The sequence below is a fragment of the Heptranchias perlo genome, chromosome 11 (assembly GCF_035084215.1).
Source record: "Heptranchias perlo isolate sHepPer1 chromosome 11, sHepPer1.hap1, whole genome shotgun sequence".
Classification (NCBI taxonomy): domain Eukaryota; kingdom Metazoa; phylum Chordata; class Chondrichthyes; order Hexanchiformes; family Hexanchidae; genus Heptranchias; species Heptranchias perlo.
In genome coordinates, this window is record NC_090335.1 from 54,029,623 (window position 1) to 54,056,737 (window position 27,115).

A 27,115-nucleotide genomic window follows, 5' to 3' on the forward strand; every position below is an offset into this window, starting at 1 on the left:
AACTATAAATATTTTAATGCTCTGTCAATTTCAAATGTAACACCGAGTTTACCAGTTTCTGCATGATAGTAATTTAGTGTACAAATTCAGATAAATTGGAAACACTCCCCCATCCAAAGTTACTGAAAGGATCCTGTGGTTTTTATACTTGCTCTACTCATTGTGCAATGTTGTTTGAACTTCCTGTTTGACCAACAGCTCAGAGTGCTTCATTCTATCAAAGCTTTTTCAAAGCAAATAGTTTATGTTCTATGAACTGAACATAACTTTTTGACCCTTCTATAAATTTGTATTGGTATCTTTTTAAAAAAGGGAAAACAGCAAGATTAGTTCTAACAGAAGACAAGGTAAGAGTTCCTCTTCAAATGACAAATATACATGATCAGGTTTAGTAAAGTTACGGAAGCAGGGAGGAAAGCCGTAAAATAACCTGCTTGGTAATTTCTACCTATACTTTGATACTTAAAATCCCAAATTGATTATGATGTATATTAACTTGTGAACCTTGCAGAGATTATTTTCAGGGTTTAAAGAAAAGGTCTGGTTACATATGTGAAAATATAATATACCATGTCTCTTCATGCAGTTAGATCTACATACGCAGTACTGCCGCTACAAGAATGTCTTGAGGAGACAGTAGCAGTTAACAGACAGCGTGATAAATGGCAGCCTTATAGTGAAAATGGCATGCATGTATAGTCTTAATGTGACCAATTTGCCAGTGATGTGCTGGCATATCTATACTTCATTTGGATTGTGAGCTTCTCATATGTGTTATCAGTAAGTAGTATTTATATTGCAAGCAACAAAATAAGCATCTGCTGGTAGCAATCACATTGGGCCAGATTTTGTTGTGAACTGTGAACGAATGGCGCCAGCATTCGTTAGACTTGCAATGCCCAAAGGATTTCTATGGGGTTTTGCACGGCAAGTTGCTGTCAACGGGACATCCAAATTGCGTGGTGCCCTCTATAGGGCATCTGGGACCTGTGTGAACAGGGCAAACAACTGTGTGTCTCCTTAACCGATCAGATTGAAGAATCGTTAATGAGCAGCGCAGAGTCTGAACCATGGAGTGTAAGTGAGAATAGTAAATTCAATGTTAAATCAGGTGCAGAAAGTGAAATAAAGAGAGGGAAAGAAAGAGTGGATTAAGCTAGAGAGATAAAAGAGATAGAAAGAAAAAGTAAAAATAAAATTTATTTAAATTTTTAAAAGAAATTTTATTTAAATTTTTTAAAAAAGTCTCCAACAAATATTAAAAGCTGAAGGAATGAGATTCCACACTTGTAAAAGTTAATTTTCAGTGCCAGAGTGGTTATTTGGCAGTAATTAAGACCTACCACCACATTAAAAGGGTGCTTAGACTGGAATGGACAAGCCTTAACTTTTGTGGCGAGTTTAGCCCGTATCTACGACCTCAGTACAGGAACTTCACGCCGCTCAGTACGTTTGGATGGGGAGCCAGACGATGAGATGCTGTTTTCGCGCAGCTTACGAAGGGGCAGCGCATCTTGGACAGCAACTGTACACGTGCGCTTGCCAGAAATTGCTGTCCGACTTGTGCATAAATAACGGTGAGCACTGTTAGGCTTACTGTTATTTTTACAGAAAAATCTGGCCCAATATGTTTCTTCACTATCTCTGAAGATCAATGTTAGTGAGCTGCCACCTGGGCTCAGACAGGGGAAGAGGTCAGGACAGTTCAGCTGACAAAGCCCATGTGTAGTTCTTTGTTTTGCTCCCTTTACTGAGAGCTTCCACCAGTAGAAGTTACATGCTATCAGACAGCATCAATGAAGCTGTTATTGTGGCGTGGAACCTTGTGCTGGTGAGATTGTACTTCAGTCCTGTATGATCAACAAAGTTATCTTAAATCTATCAAAGAGTTATAAAGAGCAGGAAAGTCCCAGATTTGAATGTTAGTCTGTGCTGAGCTAGCTGATCACAGACAGGGCAGCGGTAAAAGTGGTTAAAGTGGCATCAGTGTCTCACGGCTAAGAAGGAAAAGACTTTTGCATGACGTCTGCTACTGATCTATACTCATGCTGGCTCAGACAAGGTAAGGGGTCAGGACAGCTCTGCTGCTAAAGCTATACTAAGGTTAAATCTACAGCCCATGTAGATGCTCCCTTTTCAGAGCCTTTCCACCAACAGAGGTTACATGCTATCAGAGAACATCAATGCAGCCTTTATTTTGGTGTGGACCTCTGCGCTAGTGGGATTGTACTTCAGTCCTGTATGATTTTGTAACCAGGTGAAGCCAGAATCTGGCTTGGTTACGATGCCCTCCATGATGGAGTAGTGCACTGCCACTCCGCTATCTAGGCTCACATATGACAAACGTGCAATGTACTGGAAGATGACCAGCACTGATGGATGTAAGGAATCTTACAACACCAGGTTATAGTCCAACAGTTTTATTTGAAAATCACAAGCTTTCGGAGGCTTTCTCCTTCGTCAGGTGAGTGTCGGATTCCTTGAAAATTACCGCATATATAGTCACAGAACAATGCCTGGTGATCACATTTTCTGCTGGGACCCAAACAGGATAGCTTCAATTTTACAGTCTTGAATTGGAGAAAGTTCTGGCTTATCCATGATTTGATGTCAGACAGGCAGTTGGACAGGACAGCAGCAGTCATGGAGTCGAGGGTGGAGGTAGGGAGGTAAAGTTGGGTGTGTTATCATACATGTGAAAGCTATTCTCATATTTCTTCAGTGCTATTTACATTCATGATGTGAATTAAGAAGTGAGGCACAACTGAGCTGGCAGGTTGAGGTGGAGTGCTGCAACCTTGTTGAATTAGTCATGGCCTTGAATCATTAAACCCGGGGTCATGCAATGTTCCTGCAACAGTAAGAGCCATGTCCAACAATGCAGTTGCTTCCAGCATGTGCCTGCTCTCGTCATTTCCTCAATCTTTTGAGAGGCCTATTTGGATTGAGAGCATGTGTGGCACCTTAGCAGGAATCTGCCTTATTGGGCCATTCTTCTGTCATGCTTCCTATACTGGGCACCCTAACTGGATGCATCAGAGCAGTCCATATGGTATCTCTGATGTGGGTAAAGTTCACTGTCGCTCTTTCCAAATGATGTCCCATCCTGTCAAACCCAGGAGTATCAGATTGGGCAACTGGGTGTCCAAAGTCTCAATAGCACCATTCATAGTGTTATGAGACATTTGTTGCCTCACTGTTTTGGGGCTCTCATGCAGGTGGTTGCAAAGGTGCCACTCCTCCGTGGCATTTCCATAAATCCATCCCGTATGACTACAGTGATATCAGAGATGCAGTAAAAGGAACAGAAAGCAAGAACTTGCATTTATTCAGGGTCTTTTACAACCTCGGGACACCCCAAAGCGCTTTACAGCCAATGAAGTACTTTAGAAGTGTAGTCACTATTGTAATGCAGGAAATGCGGCAGCCAATTTGTGCACAGCAAGGCCTCACAAACAGCAATGAGATAAATGACCAGATAATCTGTTTTTTAGTGATGTTGATTGAGGGATAAATATTGACCATGATACTGGGAGAACTCCCCTGTTTTTCTTCAAATGGTGCCGTGGGATCTTTAACATCTACCTGCAAAGGTGGTTGTAGCTGTTCAAAGGATGTAGCAAATGCATTTTGCTCTTGCATTTACTCCGGCCTGAAGGAAGCCCCAGCAGGATATGAGTCCCTTGCCCATACAGTTGACTTACAGCGTGGGCTTGCAGCCTGGCTCGATCTTTCTTCTTCTTCTCCTACTACCTCCACTTGGTCCTTTTCATCTGTTGCTCCTTCCTCAAACTAATTTCTTATGTTCTCTAGGGTGCTAGGATCTGTGTTAATGATGATGGCAAGGGGTAGCTTGGTGCAATGTGCCAGGGCCTATGCTGCCAGTCTTGCCTCATCTTGGGAAGGACCTAGCTGAAAAGGAAATGGGAAAAGGTTTACAATGCATCTCCAAGACAATGCCTTCGAAGAGAGATAAGATCATAAGGGGCTTTAGGACCATGCCTTCCATGGAGAAAGAGAAAGCATGTATAATAAAGAGGGTACACTTGCCTCAGAACATTCCAGATACTAGCAAACTTCTTTCTCATTTGCTCCCAGGTACAATGGACCTGGAAGACTGCATTGACTTGCTCAATGACTTCCCTCCATGCTTCTTGTATCTCACCTTTCACAAAAGGATGGGCTTCTCCACCAAATAGCAGCAGGACCTCCAAAGTATTGTTAGGGAATGGGACCGTTTTGCCCACATTTCTCCTTGCAGCCATTTGCTTCTGTAGCAGAGGCTTTTTTTTTGCATCACAAAAACTGATCTCCTCTTTAATGTCCAGCAACAGCCTTTTAAGAGCTGTTTCCTGGCTGGATTTTCTAACTCTCAAGCCAATAGTGTTCCTATTTGGAGAAACAGTTTTAAATCTTAGGCAAGTGTTTTTTAAAATCTTTACTTGTAGGCTGAGACAAAGAAGGAACATTAAGAACAGGAGTAGGCCATTCAGCCCCTCAAGCCTGCTCCACCAAACACTTGAAACACTGAGCCTAACACTGTGAACAGGATTTGAACCTGCATAGGGAAACCCCGTTGGATTTTGAGTCCAAAAGGCCCATCAGACCATTTTGACCTCGTCCTCCCAGAATACAAACTGTGCTTCTCATTACAGCGTCCAGCTATTTTTTTAAATGAGTCCTGTTCAACTATTCGTTCTGGCAATGCTTTCAAGCTGTTAATCACCCTCAGTAAAGAAATACCTGGATGTTAACTCTAAACCTGCCCATCACAACTCTGAACCTGTGCCGTCTTGTCCTGCTTCAAAATTCAAACCGGTTGAGATTCCTGGAAGTACGTTGTTTACTTTTGCTCAGTCTAGTTCAATACCCACAGAATCTTACTCTGTATGTGAGATTCCAAAAAAAGGGAGGGGCAGTAATTAGAGCAGTGAGAACAACTGGTAAATAGGGAAGATAAGCTAGAGAGATAAGCATGACAGAGCATGGACAGTGAGTGATAAGCAGGACAGAAACTGTGAAAGCTGTCAGCAGGAGCAAGAGAGTTAAGCCAGGCTGAGCCAAGGAAGGATAGATCTAAGTGTACCAGAGTCCTAGAAATTTAGTGTGATTATCAAGGAAGTGAAGAGGAATAGTCGAGATACAAATTATACGTTTGATACTGCATACCAGATTTACTTCTGTAACATACATCTGTATAATTTCTTTATTTCCATATTCTTATATATAAAAGTAGATACAACAATGAGGAAGAAAACAGAAGCAAAGAGAATATTCTTGTGAGGTACTGAAAATCTGATTTGATTTGAATATGCTGTGTCACCGACTGATGAAATTGCCAAATGCTATTTATGTTCACTAGGTGGTTGCTGTTTTTGGAGTCAGAATACAGTGACTAAGAATGGTGTGAATTTCTATGATTCATTGATTGTATCGCATCTGTGACGTGAGCAACATCCATTTGATCTAGCTGCATATTGGAAACTAAACCAATTTGTCATGGAACCCAACCCTCCCACTACACTTATAGACAGAGGTCATTTGGGTAAGATGTGTGGGTGGTAATCACTTACTACTCTTTTGAAAGTATAATTTATATATTCATAACGGGGTACAAATCGCTCCCGAAATAACGGAGGAGCTCACCAACACTCTCCGTTGTTAGTGGCGAATTAAAAGAGCAAGTTCCGGCGTTGGCACATACGGAGTGAAACACGGAAATCCGGAACTCGGTCCTTGTGACACCTTCGAATTAAAGGGACATCGCACGCTGCAATCAGAGAAATCATTGAAAAAGCGCCAACTTGCTTATCTGCCCAGCTGGAAAGTAACTAATGACTGCCAAACAACTAAAAATTAACTTTTAAAAACGATGAGTCCTTATTTTAATAGTTTTTGGTCATTAAAAACATTTTTTTAAATTAAAAAATTAATTTTTTTTTACTTTTCCCTTCCATCTCTTTTATTTAATTCAATTATTTCTTTGGCTTTTTATAAAAAAATTAAAATTTTTATTTACAATTACACACAGAATACTAACTTTCAATAAATGAAGTCTGCTTGCCTCCTTGAGCAATGCAGCCTGAATCTGTGGCCGTGACTTCTCTTCCTAACAGACTTTGTGGGTGTGAATTCTCCTCTCACAGACTTTTTCACTGGACACAACCCACACTGGGCAGAGGCTGGGTTGATAGCGCACAATTTTTTTAAAGTTCAAATTCAAACAATTTGAAGCCACAGAGCCCGCAGTAAATAATTTTGCTAATTTAATTCGCAGGAGCGTTGGTGACCACTGTCTCACCATTCCGTGTGATTTCTGGCCCTTTATAAATAGACGCTGCATCTAGCACACTACACCAGGTATCACAGTTTCCATAGTTTCTTACAGAGATAAGTGGAAAGATTGTTTCCACTGGTTGGTGAAGTCATAAAAAGGGGCACAAACTCAGGGTTGAAATCATCTTTTTCCACCTCCCACAACCCTGGGTCTAACTGTCTAAAAGAGAAATGGATAAGTACCTGAAAAGAAGAATACAAAAGGCATTGGGGAAAGAGCAGAGAAATAGGATTAAAGTAGATAGTTCCATTTGAAGAGTTAACACCAGCAAAGATGGACCAAATAGCCTCCTTCTGCGCTGAGATTTCTACAATTCTATGAGATAAAAAAGCATATAAAATAATTTTTAATAATTGTACTAGCCTTTCCTCCCTGAATCCTCTCTCTGCATCAGGAAGAGTGACAAACATGATAACAAGCTTGTCACACCTCTTGCTACCACATAATAGGGCTGATTTTCCTGATCCTTGCCTCTGGGGAACACTCAGAAAGCGAAAGGCAGAAGAGGGGGCAGAGACATTGCTTTGGGTTTTCCAAGGCTTTAATAGGGGGCAAAGCTTGGCCTGTACCTGATCAGATGCAGTCCTGAGAAAACGATTTCAATGAGGCAGCTGGGGGCGTTACCAACCTCCAGCTTTATTTTCATAATGAAAGGCTTCCTGGATACTGTGGCCTGCCTCTGGACCACCTCCAACTGGAGGGTCTGCGGGAGTCTCGGGAACAGACTTGAAGGTAGGCCTCCCCCAAGACCTTCTGGCTGCCAATCTCCTTCAACAGCCAAAAGGACTCAATATCTCTGACTTTCCTCACACTACTGCTGACACTAGTTCCTGCCAGGACATGGGTCTGTGTCGGGAGTGCCCCAGGGCCTTGTAAATGACCCAGGGCAGGAAAGTCTTGATCTTGGAGCTGGACCAGGAACTTCTGTCTAATGTTGGAGTAGGGAGGAGGTGTGACTGGGAAAACTGACCTAATGTCTGGGAAATAGGTCATGTTGCAAGTGGGCAGAAACGCCCCTGCACTGAAAGTAGTGCCCTGATGGGACAGCAGAAGCATGTTTCATTTTAAAAAAATTGGATGCATCTGAGTTTTATTGATACCATTGTAATAGTGACAATTATGGTTGGGAATTTCTTTGGAGCTGCTCCTGCTGTGCCATTGCAACTTTACCAGAAGTGTGGTGGAAATGGGGTTTCCGTCGCACTTCCAGCGTTGTTATGTTGGCGGAACTGAAGCAGCTACGAGAAAATTAATAGAATACCATTAATAGAAGCAATTGAAATACATCAGCCTTCTAAAGTGCTACAGAGTATTACTACATTTTCTTGATAATGAAATGATGTGAATTGTGTCAAAAAACATAAAAAATCACTTGTGCTGGATGAAAATGTTACAGGGCTCTATTATGATCTGAGTTTCCCTCAACATTTTGTGTTCCAAGCAAAAAACTGGTTTCCATAAGCAGAAAGAGCTGCTAATGATCTGAAACTACCGCCGTTGTATATGCCATTTATGGGTAAGTGTGATTAAGAATGAATCCTTAAGAGGCCTACATCAGTGGCAATGGCTCCTGACTTTGGAACCTTTTGGCTGCTGTCCAAAGATAGCATTGAGCCTTGAGAATCCATGGGGGATCTGCAAAAAAAACGTACAACTAAGCTTCAGAGGCCACCCCAGCCTTACTGTGCCCTGCTCAGATCCACCAGATTAGACAACTTGGATTGCTCTTGTGGAAAACTTGGGGCAGATTTTCTGATTCTTTCCACCTGGGAAATCCCATTTCCTCAGACACAAAGGTCAGTAAAAAGGGATGGAGACCCTTTAAAGTTGCCCTGGGATTTCCATGGCTTTCCTGGGGGAAGGTGGGGAGGATGTAGAGCTTGCTCTGTGCCTGTAGTAGAGTCAGGCCAGATGATTTCATTCAAATGAGGTAGGGGAATATTCCCACCTGCCTTTTGTCCTGTCCTAATGTCAGCTGGGTACCTGAAGGATATGGTGCTGTGGCTTGCCCAGAATCTCTGCTGACCAGAGGGTCCACAGGGATCTGGAATCAGACTGGAGAATTGCAAAAAGAACTTCTCTTAAATTTTCTGCCGTCTCCATTTATGTCACTTAAATTGGGACATTCTGATTACCGACCTCCAAAAACCGCGGGAAGGTCCCAATGTCTGAGGCCCAAGACACAGCTGTGCCTCATTTTCCTGTCCCCTCCACTGGTGCAAGGACCTTCCAGAGGTAGAACTGTGCCAGGAAAGCTCCCAGAGGCCATCTAATGGCCTCGGACAGAAAATCCCAGCTATCCTGGGGCTGGACAGGAGCAGCATACTGTGGGTGCACTGCTACTTTCTAATGCTGGAGTGATGTGGAGGAGGAGCAGGAAAATCCACCTTCTTGTCTCCACTGCCTTCATTTTGAAATTTGGTAAGGGAAGATAACTTCCATTTCAACTTTAGCAATTTCAACACTATATGAAATCTCTTCAGATTGTTGCAAGATGTTGTACTTCTCCTTCTTGAAACAGACTAAAAAGATTTTCTTTATTCGTTCATGGGATGTGGGCGTTGTGGCAAGGCCAGCATTTATTGTCCATCCCTAATTGCCCTTGAGAAGGTGGTGGTGAGCCGCCTTCTTGAACCGCTGCAGTCCGTGTGGTGAAGGTTGTCCCACAGTGCTGTTAGGAAGGGAGTTCCAGGATTTTGACCCAGCGACGATGAAGGAACGGCGATATATTTCCAATTCGGGATGGTGTGTGACTTGGAGGGGAATGTGCAGGTGATGTTGTTCCCATGTACCTGCTGCTCTCATCCTTCTAAGTGGTAGAGGTCGCAGGTTTGGGAGGTGCTGTTGAAAAAGCCTTGGCGAGTTGCTACAGTACATCCTGTGGATGGTACACACTGAAGCCACAGTGCACCGGTGGTGAAGGGAGTGAATGTTTAGGGTGGTGGATGGGGTGCCAATCAAGCGGGCTGCTTTGTTCTGGATGGTGTCGAGCTTCTTGAGTGTTGTTGGAAATGCACTCATCCAAGCAAGTGGAAAGTATTCCATCACACTCCTGACTTTTGCCTTGTAGATGGTGGAAAGGCTTTGGGGAGTCAGGAGGTGAGTCACTCGCCGCAGAATACCCAGCCTCTGACCTGCTCTTGTAGCCACAGTATTTATATGGCTGGTCCAGTTAAGTTTTTGGTCAATGGTGACCCCAGGATGTTGATGGTGGGGGATTTGGCGATGGTAATGCCGTTGAATGTCAAGGGGAGGTGGTTAGACTCTCTCTTGTTGGAGATGGTCATTGCCTGGCATTTACCAAACACTAAGCTGAAGATCACAATAAAGAATGATGTAAGCATTATTTCCAGCACTTGACTGTTTCTCAGTGATCAGAGCTGAACACAGTACTCAAGGTATGATCTGACTAGAGCATGTCGAGTTTGATCAGAGCTTCCTCTGACTTACATTCAACAGTTTTGGCTATGCACTTCAATATTCTATTTTTAATTGCTGCTCTGCATTGACTGGACATATTGACCATTGAGTCTACTAAGTCTCCTAGGTCTCCTTCAACTTCATCTTTAGCTATTTCAAAGCCATTCATGAAGTATGTATGTTACCCATTTTTCTTCCTATGTGCAACACTTCCATCTGCCATTGTTTGGTCTACTCACACATTTCATTCAGTTCATTCTATAATTTCAGGTCTGTCTCCTAAAATTCCACTGTCCCACCTACTTTGATATCATCTGCAAATTTAATCAATTTACATCGAGTTTCAGATTCCAAGTCATTGATGTAGATTAGAAACTAGTGATCCCAACAGAGCCCTGGGGCACCCCATTCAGTATCTCTCTCTACCTTGACTTTACCCCTCTAACCAATACCTGTTGTTTTCTACATTTCATCCAGTGTTTTGATCCATACTCAAGCTTTGCTCCGAATCCCCAAAACTTTGAGCTTAATTAGTAGCCTTTCTTTTTGCTTGCTACTCAGAACAGAACAATGTAACATCCTCATTCTTTTTTATTCATCAGTTAATGCTGGGTTCTCAAGACGAAGAAACAAGATTTCAAATGTAAATTGGGGAGAAGATATGAGATAAAAGCCAAACTAAATGTCTGCTGCAACATCACTCCGGTATTTTCATGGAAACATCAGCAAAAAGGCCTGTGAAGTTTTATTTGCAGCAAAAGGGATAGATGGAAGTTATTTAGTGCGAGAGAGTGAGACAATCCCTGATGCTTTATGCCTCTGTGTCTAGTAAGTACTGATGTGATAAACATGTAGTTTGTTTACAGGTCCGATTTTTACTGAAAGTCAAAAAAAAACAGAAAGTCAAAACTTTTCTTTTAGCAAATCATTTCTCACTTCCAGAGATTTTGACAGAGGAGATTTATTTGTGCCTGCCAACTAGTGTCATCCAAAAATATTGCAAAATAGAGGAGAGATGCTTTGGGAAACATACAGTGGCCAAAGTACAACAAAGAGAAAGGAAGGAACTTGCATTATAAAGCCCCTTTCACAAACTCAGGATGTCCCAGCGATTTACAGCCAACGAAGTACTTTTGAAGTGTAGTCACTGGTGTAATGTAGGAAATATGGCAGCCAATTTTGCACAGAGCAAGGTCCCACAAAAAGCAATGTAATAATAACCAGATAATCTGTGTTTTTTTTAAATGATGTTGGTTGAGGGATGAATATTGACCATGACACTGGGGAGAACTCCATTGACTCAGACGTGAGAATGCTACCACTGAGCCACGACTGACAATCATAGAGTCATAGAGTCATAGAGTTATACAGCATGGATAGAGGCCCTTCGGCCCATCGTGTCCGCGCCGTCCATCAGCTCTGTCTACTCTAATCCCATATTCCAGCATTTGGTCCGTAGCCTTGTATGCTATGGCATTTCAAGTGCTCATCCAAATGCTTCTTGAATGTTGTGAGGGTTCCTGCCTCCACAACCCTTTCAGGCAGTGAGTTCCAGACTCCAACCACCCTCTGGGTGAAAAAGTTCTTTCTCAAATCCCCTCTAAACCTCCCGCCTTTTACCTTGAATCTATGTCCCCTTGTTATAGAACCCTCAACGAAGGGAAAAAGCTCCTTCGTATCCATCCTATCTGTGCCCCTCATAATTTTGTACACCTCAATCATGTCCCCCCTCAGCCTCCTCTGCTCCAAGGAAAACAAACCCAATCTTCCCAGTCTCTCTTCATAGCTGAAGCGCTCCAGCCCTGGTAACATCCTGGTGAATCTCCTCTGCACCCTCTCCAAAGCGATCACATCCTTCCTGTAGTGTGGCGACCAGAACTGCACACAGTACTCCAGCTGTGGCCTAACCAGTGTTTTATACAGCTCCATCATAACCTCCTTGCTCTTATATTCTATGCCTCGGCTAATAAAGGCAAGTATCCCATATGCCTTCTTTACCACCTTATCTACCTGTTCCGCCGCCTTCAGGGATCTGTGAACTTGCACACCAAGATCCCTCTGACCCTCTGTCTTGCCTAGGGTCCTCCCATTCATTGTGTATTCCCTTGCCTTGTTAGTCCCTCCAAAGTGCATCACCTCGCACTTTTCCGGGTTAAATTCCATTTGCCACTGTTCCGCCCATCTGACCAACCCATCTATATCGTCCTGCAGACTGAGGCTATCCTCCTCGCTATTTACCACCCTACCAATCTTTGTATCATCAGCGAACTTACTGATCATACCTTTTACATTCATATCCAAGTCGTTAATGTAGACCACAAACAGCAAGGGACCCAGCACCGATCACTGTGGTACCCTTCACCCTCTGCCTTCTGCCACTAAGCCAGTTTTGTATCCAAAGTGCCAAGGCACCCTGGATTCCATGGGCTCGTACCTTCTTGACCAGTCTCCTGTGGGGGACTTTATCGAAGGCCTTACTGAAATCCATGTATACCACATCCACTGCGTTACCCTCATCCACACGCCTAGTCACCCCCTCAAAAAATTCAATCAAATTAGTCAGACATGATCTTCCCTTGACAAAGCCATGTTGACTATCCCTGATTAATCCTTGCTTCTCCAAGTGGAGACTAATTTTGTCCTTCAGAATTTTTTCCAATAATTTTCCTACCACTGATGTTAGGCTCACTGGCCTGTAGTTCCCCGGTTTTTCCCTACTCCCCTTCTTGAATAATGGTATTACATTAGCGGTTCTCCAGTCCTCTGGCACATCCCCTGTGGCCAGAGAGATTCTGAATATATGTGTCAGAGCCCCCGCAATCTCCTCCTTTGCCTCACACAGTAGCCTGGGATACATTTCGTCCGGGCCTGGGGATTTATCCATTTTTAGGCCTGCTAAAACCGCCAATACCTCCTCCCGCTCGATGTTAATATGTTCGAGTATATCACAGTCCCCCTGCCGTATTTCTATGTCTACATCGTCCTTCTCCATAGTGAAAACAGATGCAAAAAATTCATTTAGAACCCCTCCTGCATCTGCCGGCTCCACACACAGATTGCCATTTTTGTCCCTAATGGGCCCTATTTTTTCCCTAGTCATCCTCTTACCCTTAATATACTTATAAAACATCTTAGGATTTTCCTTTATTTTGCTCGCCAGTGTTATTTCATGGCCCCTCCTTGATCTCCTAATTTCTTTTTTAAGTATCCCCCTGCACTTTTTGTACTCCTCTAGGGTTTCCTCCGTCTTTAGCCTTTTGTATCTGCCAAAAGCCCTCCTTTTTTTCCTAATCCATTCTCGTATATCCCCTGACATCCAAGGTTCCCTGGAGTTCTTGGAACCACCCTTGACCTTTACGGGAACATGTTGCCATTGTATGGTCTCAATCTCCCTTCTGAAAGACTCCCATTGCTCCGATGCGGATTTTCCTACAAGCAGCTGATCCCAGTCCATTTTGGCCAGATCCTGCCTTATCCTATTAAAATCAGCCTTCCCCCAATTTAGAACCTTTATTTCCGGCCCCTCCCTGTCCTTTTCCATGACCACCTTAAATCTCACCGAATTATGGTCACTGTCACCAAAGTGCTCACCTACTAGCACTTCTTCCACTTGGCCGGCCACATTCCCTAGAATTAGGTCCAGTACCTCCCCCTCTCTTGTAGGACTTTCTACATGCTGGCTCAAAAAGCTCTCCTGGATGCACGTTAAGAATTTTGTACCCTCTAAGCCTTTTACACTCTGAGTATCCCAGTTAATATTGGGGAAGTTGAAATCCCCCACTATTATTACCCTATTATTTGCACAATTTTCTGAGATTTGCCTACATATCTGTTCCTCTATCTCCCCCTGACTGTTTGGGGGCCTATAGTACACTCCCATCAAAGTGCTTGCCCCCTTTTTGTTTTTAAGCTCCACCCATATGGCCTCATTAGAGGAACCTGCTAATATATCATCCCTCCTTATGGCAGTAATTGATTCTTTAATTAATATTGCGACCCCCCCTCCTCTTATACCTCCCCCTCTGTCTCGCCTGAAGATTCTGTACCCCGAAATATTGAGCTGCCAGTCTTGCCCCTCCCTCAACCATGTCTCTGTGACAGCAACAATATCATACTCCCATGTGTTTATCAACACCTTCAGTTCATCCACCTTATTCGCAAGACTCCTTGCATTAAAATAGATGCCATCCAGCCTTGCCCTCACATATTTGCCCTGTCTTCCAAGCTGACTTGTTTTTTTCTCTATATATGGCTGCACATCACCCCCTATTGTAGCTCCACTCTGTATCCCATCCCCCTGCCAAGTTAGTTTAAACCCCCCCCAACAGTGCTAGCAAACCTCCCCGCAAGGATATTTGTCCCGCTCTGGTTCAGGTGCAACCCGTCCGACTTGTACAAGTCCCACCTTCCCCAGAAGCAGGCCCAGTGATCCAGGAAACTGAAACCCTCCCTCCTGCACCAACTCTTTAGCCACACATTCATCTGTTCTATCCTACTATTTCTATACTCACTAGCCCGTGGCACTGGGAGTAATCCAGAGATTACAACCTTTGAGGTCCTGCTCTTTAATCTGCTACCTAGCTCCCTAAATTCTTGATGCAGGACCTCATCTCCCTTCCTACCTATGTCGTTGGTCCGAATGTGGACCACGACCTCTGCCTGCTCACCCTCCCCCTTGAGAATGCCCTGTAGCCGCTCAGTGACATCCATGACCCTGGCACCAGGGAGGCAACAAACCATCCTGGAGTCACGTTTACGGCCACAGAAACGCCTGTCTGTTCCCCTTACGATAGAATCCCCTACCACTATAGCTCTTCCACTCTTTTTCCTCCCAGCCTGTGCAGCAGAGCTACCCCTGGTGCCAGGAAGTTGGCTGCTGCTGCCTTCCCCTGATAAGTCATCCCCCTCAACAATATCCAAAGCGGTATATTTGTTTGAGAGGGGGACGGCCACAGGGGACCCCTGCACTGCCTGCCTGCTCTTCTTACTCTGCCTGGTGGTCACCCAATTACTTCCTGCCTGTACAACCTTTACCTGCGGTGTGACCATCTCACTAAACGTGCTATCCACGACGTTCTCAGCATCGCGAATGCTCCTTAATGAATCCATCCGCAGCTCCAGTGCCGCAATGCGGTTTGTCAGTAGCTGCAGCTGGATACATTTCCCGCACACATGGTCGTCAGGGACACCGGAAGGGTCCCTGATTTCCCACATAGAGCAGGAAGAGCATAACACGGGGCTGGACTGTCCTGACATGACTTACCCTTTAACTAATTAATTCAAATTAAATGAATCCCACCAATTTCACTTCAATTAAAAAGGTATACTCAAGGGCCCTTGCTGAACAGCAGTCCCCCACTACACAACAGAGACCAGAGAATCCACAAACTCTAACCTTAGACAAATTCAGCAGGAAAATACTCACCAGCCAATCACTTACCTCTTCCTTGGTGACGTCCCACTTGGATTACTTTTTGCTTCTTATTTATCTTAGGTCCAGGAGTTGAGTGATGGTGAAACTCGGCAGAATACTTGAGTTTGTCTAAAAATTTCCTGAAGTTGAAATTTCTCTTGGCCTGACACCACTGCCATTGAGTTAATGATGAGCTGGCAGTTTGTTTTGTTACTTTGTACCACTGTTCCTATAACTGATAGAGCTAATATCTGAAACACCTCACCTGTTCAGATGAAACTATGTTGTGTCAAATTTAATAGAAAGAAATGGCTATTTGAAATTTGGAGAATTCTGACTATAACAGCAATTTTATTATAATAATAAATACATTGAAAAATCTGAAAGCAGTTCACACATTTAGAGTGCAGTGAGTGTTGTTTTGTGCAAAAGTGGCAGCCTTTTCTGTGCCAGCAACATTCCATAGAGAGCAATAAGATGAACGACCAATTATTCTGTTTTTTCAGTGGAATTGGTGGAGGAAGGAATGTTGGCCAGAATATAAGAAGAGCTCCTTGTTTTACTTTGGAAATGATCACAGGATCTTTAAGATAGGAACATATTAACGTACAAAGACGAAGGACAGCAATAGACGAACTGGTCCATCAAGCCTGTCCCATATTGCCATAGTGCAACTTATGCACACTATGACCCAAATCGCCTGACCTCACTAACCAACTAGCCCACACAATCTCCGGAGAGAGAAAAAAACCCACAAAAAACAAAAATGTAGGCCAATTTAGGGAGAAAAAATTTTTGAGAAATTCCCCTCTGACCTCCGACGGCGATCAAACAAGTTCCAAGTGACCACAGTGATTGGGAGACACATCGCCCAACACCCCACCTACCTTCTATATATAGTGATGTCGGCCACAATCAGAAACTCATCCAGCTCCCTTTTGAATGTTCACAGCAAATCCGCACTCACTGCACGAGCCGGCAACTTATTCCATAGTCGATGGCTCTCCATGACATGAAATACCCTCTGACATCTAATCTGATTCTATGCTTATGTAACTTATACTCATGGCCCCTGTTCCTCCCTAACCCACATGCCCATCAAATTGTCCTCCTTATGATTACACATTGCTTCCTCCTTCAGCTCATCGCAGAAATGAAAACCAACAACAAATACAAATTCATAACCACATTTATAGATTTACACTTGAAATGATTCGAGCAAACTGATGCTATTCACGCTTGTGCTTTCCCTTAGTGCCTGTTGTTCGTGTGCCTTTACCTTTCCTAATGCTTCTACAAGGTGCATCCCCAGTCACTGGAGCATGGGTGGTGGACGGCTGCTGACCTTCAATTGAAGAGTGTGCAGATGGCCGTGTAGGGCGACCTCGAGCAACTCTGGGCCGGGAGGGCTCGGCTTCAGACTGCACCATCTTGGCATGGGCTGCAGCAGTCTGGCCTGGCTAGTTGACAGGCAACAGCAAGGGCACTGGCGGAGTGGCAGGGTTGGGAGCAGGAATGCTGTCATCCTGAGAGAGGACAGTAGGTTCGTCTTCCATGGCGCTACTGCTACTCTCCCGGGGCAGCACCTCAGCAATCCTGGTGATCTGCTGAGAACAGATTGTTGTACTGCTGTGATGCCCTGGAAACCCTCTTCCACAGTGGAACCCAGAGCCATGATAGCAGCAGTCTGAGCTTCTAAGGCAGCAGTCAGACCTTGGATGGCAGATGTTTGTGCTGCAATGGAAGCTGTGACATTGGTCATCAGTCGTTGCATCATGGTGGGTTCCACAGGTGCGCTGATGGAGGTGACTACCCATTCCATGTGGGAAAGGATGGGCTCCAAGCTCTGTGCAAAGCCCTGTGCCACGTTGGAGCTGGGCTTCTCCATGCCTCTTGACATTATGCCCAGGCTTTCTGGCAGGCTTTCCAGTGCACCAAGCATTTGGTTATGTACGGCCATCAGCCTTCTTCTGTAGCCTGGTCCATCGAAGTCATCATCTGACTCCTCTGCAGCAGAACTAGTGAGCAACCTCGCCCTCTGGCCAGCTGGCACCTGCGGTATCTATTCCTCCATTCCCCCGCCCCAGCTCCTGCGCACTTGAGCCCAGTGTCTCACCATGTGCAGATCTCTCCTTTATCCTAGCCTCTAAAGTACGCGTAGTGTCAGCAGCTGGTGGCTGTGAGTGTAAGTTCGAGTGATGGTGTGTCTGCATCATCATTGTCATCTTCCTCTGCCTCCTCTGACTGTGCTGGTTCCAGTTCTTGGGTATCTGAAATGACAAAGGGACATGGGTTGGGTTGTGGTGCGGGAAGAGGAGAAAGTAAGACGTGCGTGTTTACGCCATCTGCAACAGTTGAGTCAGAAAAGATTGTGGGCTGAGGGAGAAGTGGGAAGCGAGAAGGAGGATTAGGTATGAGAGACCCTCATCATCTGCCAATGGCCATGGCCTCAGCGACAGGCCATCCAATGATAGACAGCACTGTCTCCTCCATAGGGTGAGGACGTGTAGGCTAGGCCTGTTCTCCCCCAGTTCTTTCCTGCTGCCTAGTGTTGTGCGCCACCTTCTCCTGCAAGAAAGAGGAAAGTGTATCACTAAGTATCCTGCAAGATGTTTGGGTGATGTGGTTGTCATTGTTGAATATCTGCCAGTGTGCGTGGACTGTGAGTTGTGGATATGCGGCTTGCAAGAGTGGTAATATGTGACGGGGAGATGCAGCATCTGACTGGAAGAGTTGTGCATTGATTGAAAGAGTTTGTTGGTAGGTGGGTGATGGGGGGTGTAGCACGTGGAGCAATTGGTGAGACTAGTGGTGCAGTTGACAGCATATGCCACGTGACAGTTGAACTCACTCACCTTGACCACTCGTGTCAAATCATTGAACTTCTCCCTGCACTGCATCCATATGCGTGGTGTGATGCTCCTGGCATTTACCTCATCCGTCACAGCCTCCCACCGCCTCGTCAGCATATGTCTGAAGGCCTTCCTGCCCCTCTGCGGATATAGGATGGCCCTCCATCTGTCCACCTCTTCCACCAAGGCCTCTAGTGCGAATCTTACATGCTGCCTGTATCGCAACCAATGGACATGGGTTATTCGCACACTGCGATCCCAGCACCTGTTTTCATGGGTTATCCAATATAACCCCCAATATGTTTTGTCACCTTTACCACATTCTAATATATTGGAAACAGTTCAATTTATTTGGTCTGTTACTCTGAAAAAAACTCAACATTCACTCATTACATTAGGCTTGTTGTGTGAATGGCTTAAGGCTGTAGCATGTAGAATTTACAACGGCTGCATGGAGTTTGTGGGATACCAGAGCTTCAGGAACCTTAGGCTACATTTAAACTATAACTGTAGTATTTGGTTAAAATGGCTTCACGAAAATTATAGTGCTAATGTGGACTAAATCTGAAGTCAGGACCTCACTTGACACCAAAACAAAGCGGAGTGAGACTCCCTGGATGAGAAAACCTCATTCCAATTCACCCTTGAGTCAGGTGGGGCCTCAACTCTGGATTTACAAGACACAAGGTTAGCATAAGCTTGTAAAGGTAGAAATTGTGAGGGTCTATTGCTTGTGTGGCAACTCACTAGGCACAAGCATGGGGTGTAGGATAAGGGCAACGGTTTTGTCATCCTATCTCCTGCCTGCACTTGTGTCTAGTGAGACTCTGTGCTGACAGCAGAGTCTCTGACAGCAATTTCTGCCTTGTAATGTTAATGCCCTCTTACAATTTTCAGGTACAGAAGCATATCTCTGTACAATTTACCCAACACCAGTTCTGTAATGGTGCTTATTTTGTAGTTTGGTTAGCAATTTAGGCATTGTCCAACGATGCTCACAGACAATATCTTTCATTTTTTTTTAGCTTTAAGAGAACTGTATATACTTACCGAATTTTTAAAAACCGTCGAGGACGTTTTATGGTTCAGGTAAGAATACAATTAAAGTTATTTGATCTACTACTGTGCTTTTCACTATATTATCTAGCACAGAAAATTATTTTTCAAAGACATGAGAGGCAATTTTCTGATTGTTCACCAGATTCACCCAAGGTGCACTTGAGGTGCAAGGTTAACTCCTGGGAGACCAAGGCTACCATCATGAGCCCTGGCTCATGACACTTCTCTGACTACTGCAAATAGCTGCCCATGCACATAAATAAAGTCTTGTCCCTGGTGTTAAAGGGACATCCCTGCTGGCATTTATATCAATGTGCCTCCTTTATCCTTGTGATAGTATTCTTTAGGGTTTGGTTTCTGAATCAATTGCTTTTTTCAGCTGTAAAAATGATAAAGTTTCATGATCAGTTCATTAAAAAGATCTGAGTCACTCTCCCCGGATATTGAAGAACTAATGTAATAAAAACAGTAAATGTAATAAATTAATGTTGCATCTTAATTTTATTCAGCAATAGATAAAAATATTTAGATATAGATTTGTACAATTTAACATGTTTGGTACACTTTAAAATTGAAACTTTTTAAATACTGAAACAACATAATGTGGTCAGTTTTGTTTAAATTTAAACTTTTCTTTGAATTGTCAGACATCAAACCACAAATGCTATGTGGTGTTGGACACCAATCTCTGATAAGAATCTACATTGGCTATCTATTGCTCTTTCCATACATGTGTGTATCTTTATCTTTAGCTTATGTATATCTGCAACTCTTTGACCCTTGTGTGCAGGCAAGCTGCTCTTTATGAGAACATAAGAAAATAAGGAATAGGAGCAGGAGTAGGCCATCCTGCCCCTCGAGCCTGTTCCGCCTTACAACAAGATCGTGGCTGATCTTCTACCTCAACGGCATTTTTCTGCACGATCCCCATACCCCTTGATGCCTTTAATATCTAGAAATCTATCAATCTCTGTTTTGAATGTACTCAATGACTGAGCCTCCACAGCCCTCTGGGGTAGAGAATTCCAGAGATTCACCACCCTCTGCGTGAAGAAATTTCTCCTCAACTCAGTCCTAAATGGCCTACCCCTTATTCTTAGACTGTGACCCCTGGTTCTAAACTCCCCAGCCAGGGGAAGCATCCTCGCTGCATCTACCCTGTTGAGCCCTGTAAGAATTTTGCATGTTTCAATTCGATCACCTCTCATTCTTCTAAACTCGAGAGAATACAGACCTAGTCTACTCAATCTCTCCTCATACGACAATTCCGCCAGCCCAGGAATCAGTCAGGTGAACCTTCGTTGCACTCCCTCTATGGCAAGTATATCTTTTCTTAAGTAAGGAGATCAAAATTGTACACAATACTCCAGGTGCGGTCTCATCAAGGCCCTATATAATTGCAGTAAGACATCTTTACTCCTGTACTCAAATCCTCTTGAAATAAAGGCCAACATACCATTTGCCTTCCTAATTGCTTGCTGCACCTGCATGTTTGCTTTCAGTGACTCATGTACAAGGACACCCAGGTCCCTTTGAACATCAACATTTCCCAATCACCATTTAAAAAATACTCTGCATTTCTGTTGTTCCTACCAAAGTGGATAACTTCACATTTTTCCACATTGTACTCCTTCTGCCATGTTTGTGCCCATTCACTTAGCCTTCCATATCCCCTTGAAATCTCTTTGCATCCTCCTCACAACTCACATTCCCACCCAGTTTTGTGTCATCAGCAAATTTGGAAATATTACATTTGATCCCCTCATCCAAATCATTGATATAGATTGTTAATAGCTGGGGCCCAAGCACCGATCCCTGCAGTACCCCACTAGTCACAGTCTGCCAACCTGAAAAAGACCTGTTTATTCCTACTCTCTGTTTTCTGTCTGTTAACCAATTCTCAATCCATGCCAGTATATTACCCCCAATTCCATGTGCTCTAACTTTGTTCACCAACCTCCTGTGTGGGACTTTATCGAAAGCCTTCTGAAAATCCAAAAACACCACATTCACTGGTTCCCCCTTATCTATTCTACTAGTAACATCTTCAAAGAATTCCAATAGGATTGTCAAACATGATTTCCCTTTCATAAATCCATGCCGACTCTGCCAAATCCTATTATTATTTTCTAAGTATCCTGTTATCACATCCTTTATAATAGATTGTAGCATTTTCCCTACTACTGATGTCAGGCTAACAGGTCGGTCGTTCCCTGTTTTCTCTCTCCCTCCTTTCTTAAATAGTGGGGTTACATTTGCTGCCCTCCAATCTGCAGGAACCGTTCCAGAATCCATAGAATTTTGGAAGATAACAACCAATGCATCCACTATCTCTATAGACACCTCTTTCAAAACGCTGGGATGTAGATCATCGGGTCCTTGGGATTTATTGACTTTCAGTCCCATTAATTTCTCTAGTACTATTTTTTTACTAATACTAATTTCTTTCAGTTCCTCATTCTTGCCAGACCCTTGGTTCTCTAATATTTCTGGGAGGTTTTTTGTGTCTTCTTCCGTGAAGACAGACAAAGGGGTCAATTTTAGGATGGCCGAGAGGGTGCGTTCGTGGCGGGGGGGCTCTGAAAATTCAGGATTCCCGGGGCGGGTCCGGAACCCGGCTCCAACCCGCCCACTTCCTGGTTCCCCAATGACGCACTTAGATGTGCGCACAGCCCCCGCATGCGGGACTTCCACCAGCAATTAAAGCCGGCGGGATTCCACTTAAATCAATTAATTTGATAGTTCAGGTCATTTGCAGACCTGATTGGGAGGATATTTTAGGAGGGGTGGGATTTTCATCTAAACTGAGCGTATTTCCCGTACTGGGGGAAACACTCCCAGTTGAAACAGACGTGGAGCTGCAAAGGTCCGTTTGACAGGTTGTGGGGGAAGACCCTCACTCATTGCAGGAGGCCACTCTGTCACTTTGGACAAAGTTTGGCCTCCACCATCCTCCTCCTAACACAAAAATTCACCAACTTGGAACCTCAACCCCAGTGTGCAGACACATTTACCTACCTTGCAGACCCCCTCAAACGTACATCTTCCGGATGGGGGCCGCCATAGCTGCAGTCATGACCTCCTCGGAGGACGAACAGCTTCACCAGCCTTGACGGCCAAGCTGTCCACCTCTGGCATGTGGAGCTCCACAATGCAGTGCTGTGACACATCCACCTGCACAGCAGGAGGGAGGGCAACCGCAGAGAGAGATGTGTCGCAGAAGGCACTACCCTTGCCATAGGGTCTACAGACCGAGGCTCAGCTTCGTGGACCTCTCTGAGCAGTAGTGCACACGGAGGCTCAGAGTCACTCGACATGTAGTCGTGGACATCTGCAGCCTCCTTGATGCCTAGCTGCTCCCGGCTGGCCCAAGCACCATCTTCTTACTTGTCAAAGTCACCACTGCCTCAACGACTTCTCCTCCGCATCCCTCCAGGGTGCCATCGGGGACATCGCTGGCGTCTCTCAGTCGTCTGCACAAAAGAGCCCTGCAAATACACCTACACCTACTCTGCAGTGACACAATGGGTGGCATCAGGTGTGGGTCTTCATGGTGATCCTCACGAAAGGGAATTATTGCACAAACCAGACAAGATTTGCAAAGACGTGGCAGTAGTGATGATAACAAATTTTAATGTGCTTGGCAAAACAAACAAAACTACATGAAAAACATGATATTCTGTCATACACCCTTGTGCATCCCCTTTGTGCTCACAAAACCTTAGCCGTACGTTTACGGGAACCCCTACGTGGTGCTACCCCTGTGGCTTCAGCAGAGGTAGTGGCAGGTTGCTCTTATCCATGCCCTGACCGATGAGATGCTTTGCGCGGGTGCCCTCTGGGTTTCGGTGCCTGTGAGGGCCCCTCCAAAGACTGCTCCACCTGCACCTATGCAGGGGCAGACTCGGCCACCTGGAGAGGAGGCAGCATTGCAGGTACTGGTTGAGAGGGGGGCAACGGGTGAGACATGGGAGTACTTTGAGTGGCGTCCCCACTTCCATGTCCCCTTTCGCCATCATCCCTCTCCTGGGCCTTCTGGCATCTCTTCTCCTATCAAGGCAAAACACAGAGAGGCGTGATTGAGTGATGGTTGCATAGTGACCCACTGCATGTGGGTGGGGGTGATCGTGAGGGAGATGCATGGGAGGGTGCGTGTGAGACATAGCCATGAGATTGTATGAGGATTGGGTTGCGTGGTAGTGTTCGAATGGGAACTGGGGCGGTGAGTAAGTGCAGGCAAGGTGAGGATGATGGTTGAGTGGATGTGAGGAGTGATGTGAGAGCATTGTGGTGGCAGTGCAGAAGGATATGTGTGGTGGTGGAGGTGATGTGGAAGATGGAGTGTGGGAGAATGCGTAAGTATACTCATTTTGGCTGACCTGGTTAGGTCATTAAAGCGCTTCCTGCACTGGACCCGGGTTCGGGAGATTTTACTGCTGATGCCGACCTCCTCTGTCACCTCGAGCCAGACCTTCTTGGTGGCAGAGGCAGGCCACTTCCTCCCGTCCGCTGGGAAAAACGTTTCCCTCCTCCTCCTGACCCCATCGAGCAGCACCTGGAGTGAGGAGTCTGAGAACCTTGGAGCAGCCTTGTCTCTGGGCTGCTCCATGTTGCCAATTTGGTTCTTTGCTGCAGGAGGAGCATTGGAGGACTGCCCCTTTAAATAGGGCTCCTCCTGCTGACAGCCTGTGATGCGGGTGCGCAGTGCGCCCGCTGCGCAGGTCTGGAACGGGAAACCCGGAAGCACGCGTACGTACCTTCAATTAGGCTGCGATTGCGTGCAGAGCACCCCGATTTCACTGCGCCCAGTCGACCCCCCGCCGCCAACCCACCTCCCTCCTACTATCGGGCCCAAAGTATTTGTTTAATTTCTCTGCTATTTCTTTATTCCCCATTATAAATTCTCCCGTCTCTGTTTGTAAGGGACCCACATTTGCCTTCGCCACTCTCTTCCTTTTTGCATACCGAAAGAAGCTTTTACAGTCCGTTTTTATGTTTCTCACTAGTTTTCTCTCATATTCTATTTACCGTTTCTATATCAATTTCTTGGTCCTCCTTTGCTGAATTCTAAAATGCTCCCAATCCTCAGGCTTACTGATTTTTCTAGCAACTTTATATGCCTATTTCTTTGATTTAATATTATCTTTGATTTCTCTTGTTAGCCACGGTTGGACGATTTTTCCTGTTGGGTTTTTGTGGCTTAAAGGAATATATATTTGTTGCAAATTATGTATTAATTCTTTAAATGCTAGCCATTGCCTGTCTACCATCATGCCTTTTAATGTAGTTCCCCAATCAACCACAGCCAACTTGGGCCTCATACCTTCGTAGTTTCCTTTGTTTAGAATTAAGACCCTAGTTTTGGATTGAACGACATCACTTTCAAACTTAATGAAGAATTCTATCATATTATGGTCACTCTTACCTAAGGGCTCCTTTACAACAAGATTATTAATTAACCCTTTCTCATTGCACAATACTAGATCTAAAATAGCCTGTTCCCTAGTTGGTTCCTCAACATACTGATCTAGAAAGCCATCTTGTGTATATTCCAGGAATTCATCCTCCACAGTATTAGTGCTAATTTGGTTTGCCCAATCTATATGTAGATTAAAGTCCCCCATGATTACTTGTTACATGCACTTCTAATTTCTTGCTTTATACTGTGCCCTCCATTACCACTACCGTTTGGTGGCCTATAAACAACTCCCACCAATGTTTTCTGCCCCTTACTGTTTCTTAGCTCCACCCAAACTAATTCTACATCTTGATCTTCTGAGCCTAGATCCTTTCTGACTGTTGTACTGATCTTATCCTTTATTAACAGCGCTACCCCACCTCCTTTTCCTTTTTGTCTGTCCTTCCTAAATGTTGAATACCCTTGAATATTCAGTTCCCAGTCTTGGTCACCCACTTGAGGTGGGTGCAAGGGGGACCACCCTGTTTGGCACTCCAAGACGACAGTGATGCAACATGTCTAGTTGTTGCTGGTGGTCAGGCTCAACTCTGTATATTGTACCAGTAGGACTTAGGACGCTGGTTCTGCACACGCACAATCAATGCAGCTGATCAGGAAATCTGCCCTCTTTCTCTTTCAGGTACTGACCAACCTGCTCTGCATTACCCATAATTTCTGTTTTTTTCAGGTTTCCAGCATTCATGATTTTTCTTTTTATTCCACCCAATTTGTATTGTTAAGGTACTAGCGATAATTGTTGAACTGTACACAAAGATGTTACTACTATTTTTTAAAATGTAGACTATTGGTCACAAACTAATGATAGATTATTTAATTTTTGAATCTTTATATTAGAGGACTGGGTGGTCCTTTAACCTCTAGGATGTGGACTAAACTATAGACCAGACTGATGGACCACAATATTCTTTTATTAGCCTGCTGCATGAGTACGAAGCAAAATGAATTGGGCGGTCTTAATTGAAATCCTAATGGGCGTGGACCCATAGCACCAAACTGTACCTAAATTGGGAGAGCTGGATATTAATACTGTATGCAAAAAGCAGAAACATATACCATTCCCCATCACTGACATTCCTCACCTCAACAAGCATTCACTGATTAAACGAAAACGAATCTTGAAATTGCAACAAGTACTTTTTTAATTTTTTTGTATATAAAGGACTGTACGAAGGGTTTTGTTACAAGGTAGGGGGAGTCATTATGTGAGTTTTCTACTAGTGAAAGAGGTGTATGAAAAGGTTGGGAAACTTATTTAGGAGACCTAATCTATTATTTCAATACAAAGCACTGTTAACTGTAGGTCCTAGTATGTGAATAACACTCTGGTAAGTTGACTATTCAGTGAACATGAATGGATTGTACTGGTTTTTAACAGGATGCATTGTTATTTTCATTGCCCAGACTGGATATGGAGTTAAAGAAAAGTTCTTCAGAAGCCTGAATGATTTAACTGCATACTATAAAAAACCTGGCAGAGGTCTAGTGACTCAATTATGTTGCCCTCTGGAAGAAAGCAATACTAAGAGTGAGGACAAAGATAACGTTTATGATGGTATGGAAAGATCTTCCAGTACTTTTACTAGTGTTTTTTTTATCCCAGTTTCTATGTATGCTATTAATCTGATGACAAAAATAAATGAGTGGGGTGGGGGGCAGGGGGCCACAAAACAGGTAATCACACTTTAATCAAGGCTAGCCATTGTCAGGTACTTTTCTTGCAGCCACTGCCAGACTTCTCATTCTTTTATCCTCTTTCTTTTGCAGAACTTAATTAATTTTTTTGAGGAATTTATGTCATTGATAAGTTATTAGAGGGAATGTTATCAGATGCATCACTTGAGCTGCTTTGAGGCTGATCTGCACTGCATTGACATTCACGTGCACCTACCCTCTGAGCTGTTGCAAGGGGCATGGGTTGCAGAGATCTAAAAAGAGGAAACAAAACAGAATAAAGTAGGGACACAAATAGTTTTGCCAGAAAGTAGGTAAAAGTAACTTTTAAATGATTTAAACACTCTTTCAATACAATTCCATATTTCATTATTCATTTATCTTTTATTTTGCAGAAGTTGATGATCCTGACTATGTAGAAGTCCTCCCTGAATGAAAATGTCTGAAATTATTGCACAGAAGAACATTCATTTTTTTTCTTAAAGGGGCATTGTCATCATAGAAAAAATATTTGGCAAGTTTATTTATTTGCCAAAAAAAAGTGACAAAATGTGTGTGTAAGTACATAATTGCATTGTAAAAATGTAATCACTTCATTTGCACACGATATGAACATAACATAAAGCACACAGATACCTCCAGCTCTTCTCTCCAGCAAACAAACTGCATTTAATGTAAATAGCTTTTAACATTCTAAGTAAATACAATTTGCTTAAGTAAAATGACTCCACCCCTTGTAAAGCGCTGGGCGTTTGAGTTGACAAGTTCTTCATAAATTATTCTATATTTGAAGCCGATGATACTGGTGGAAAATGTATAGAAAAAGGTCTTACTTTTTTTTTATTCGTTCATGGGATGTGGGCGTCACTGGCGAGGCCGGCATT

At 44.0% G+C, this 27,115-nt stretch overlaps 1 protein-coding gene across 1 annotated transcript; it reads left to right on the forward strand.

Annotated features, from left to right (window-relative positions):
• Window positions 1-246: 246 nt before the first annotated feature.
• si:ch73-264p11.1 (uncharacterized protein LOC100000923 homolog) lies at window positions 247-26,667 on the forward strand. Its single transcript, XM_067992349.1, has 5 exons — window positions 247-347; window positions 10,360-10,585; window positions 19,048-19,111; window positions 25,962-26,112; window positions 26,627-26,667. Exons 2-5 carry the CDS (start codon window positions 10,440-10,442, stop codon window positions 26,665-26,667), a joined length of 402 nt encoding a protein of 133 aa, XP_067848450.1. The 5' UTR covers window positions 247-347; window positions 10,360-10,439.
• Window positions 26,668-27,115: the final 448 nt, after the last annotated feature.

Coding starts and splice junctions, on each gene's coding strand:
- si:ch73-264p11.1 (XM_067992349.1), top strand. CDS start 10,440: ATGTCTGCTGCAACATCACTCCGGTATTTTCATGGAAACATCAGCAAA. Junction 10,586..19,047: donor GCTTTATGCCTCTGTGTCTA/GTAAGTACTGAT, acceptor ATTTTTTTTTAG/CTTTAAGAGAACTGTATATA. Junction 19,112..25,961: donor GAGGACGTTTTATGGTTCAG/GTAAGAATACAA, acceptor TTCATTGCCCAG/ACTGGATATGGAGTTAAAGA.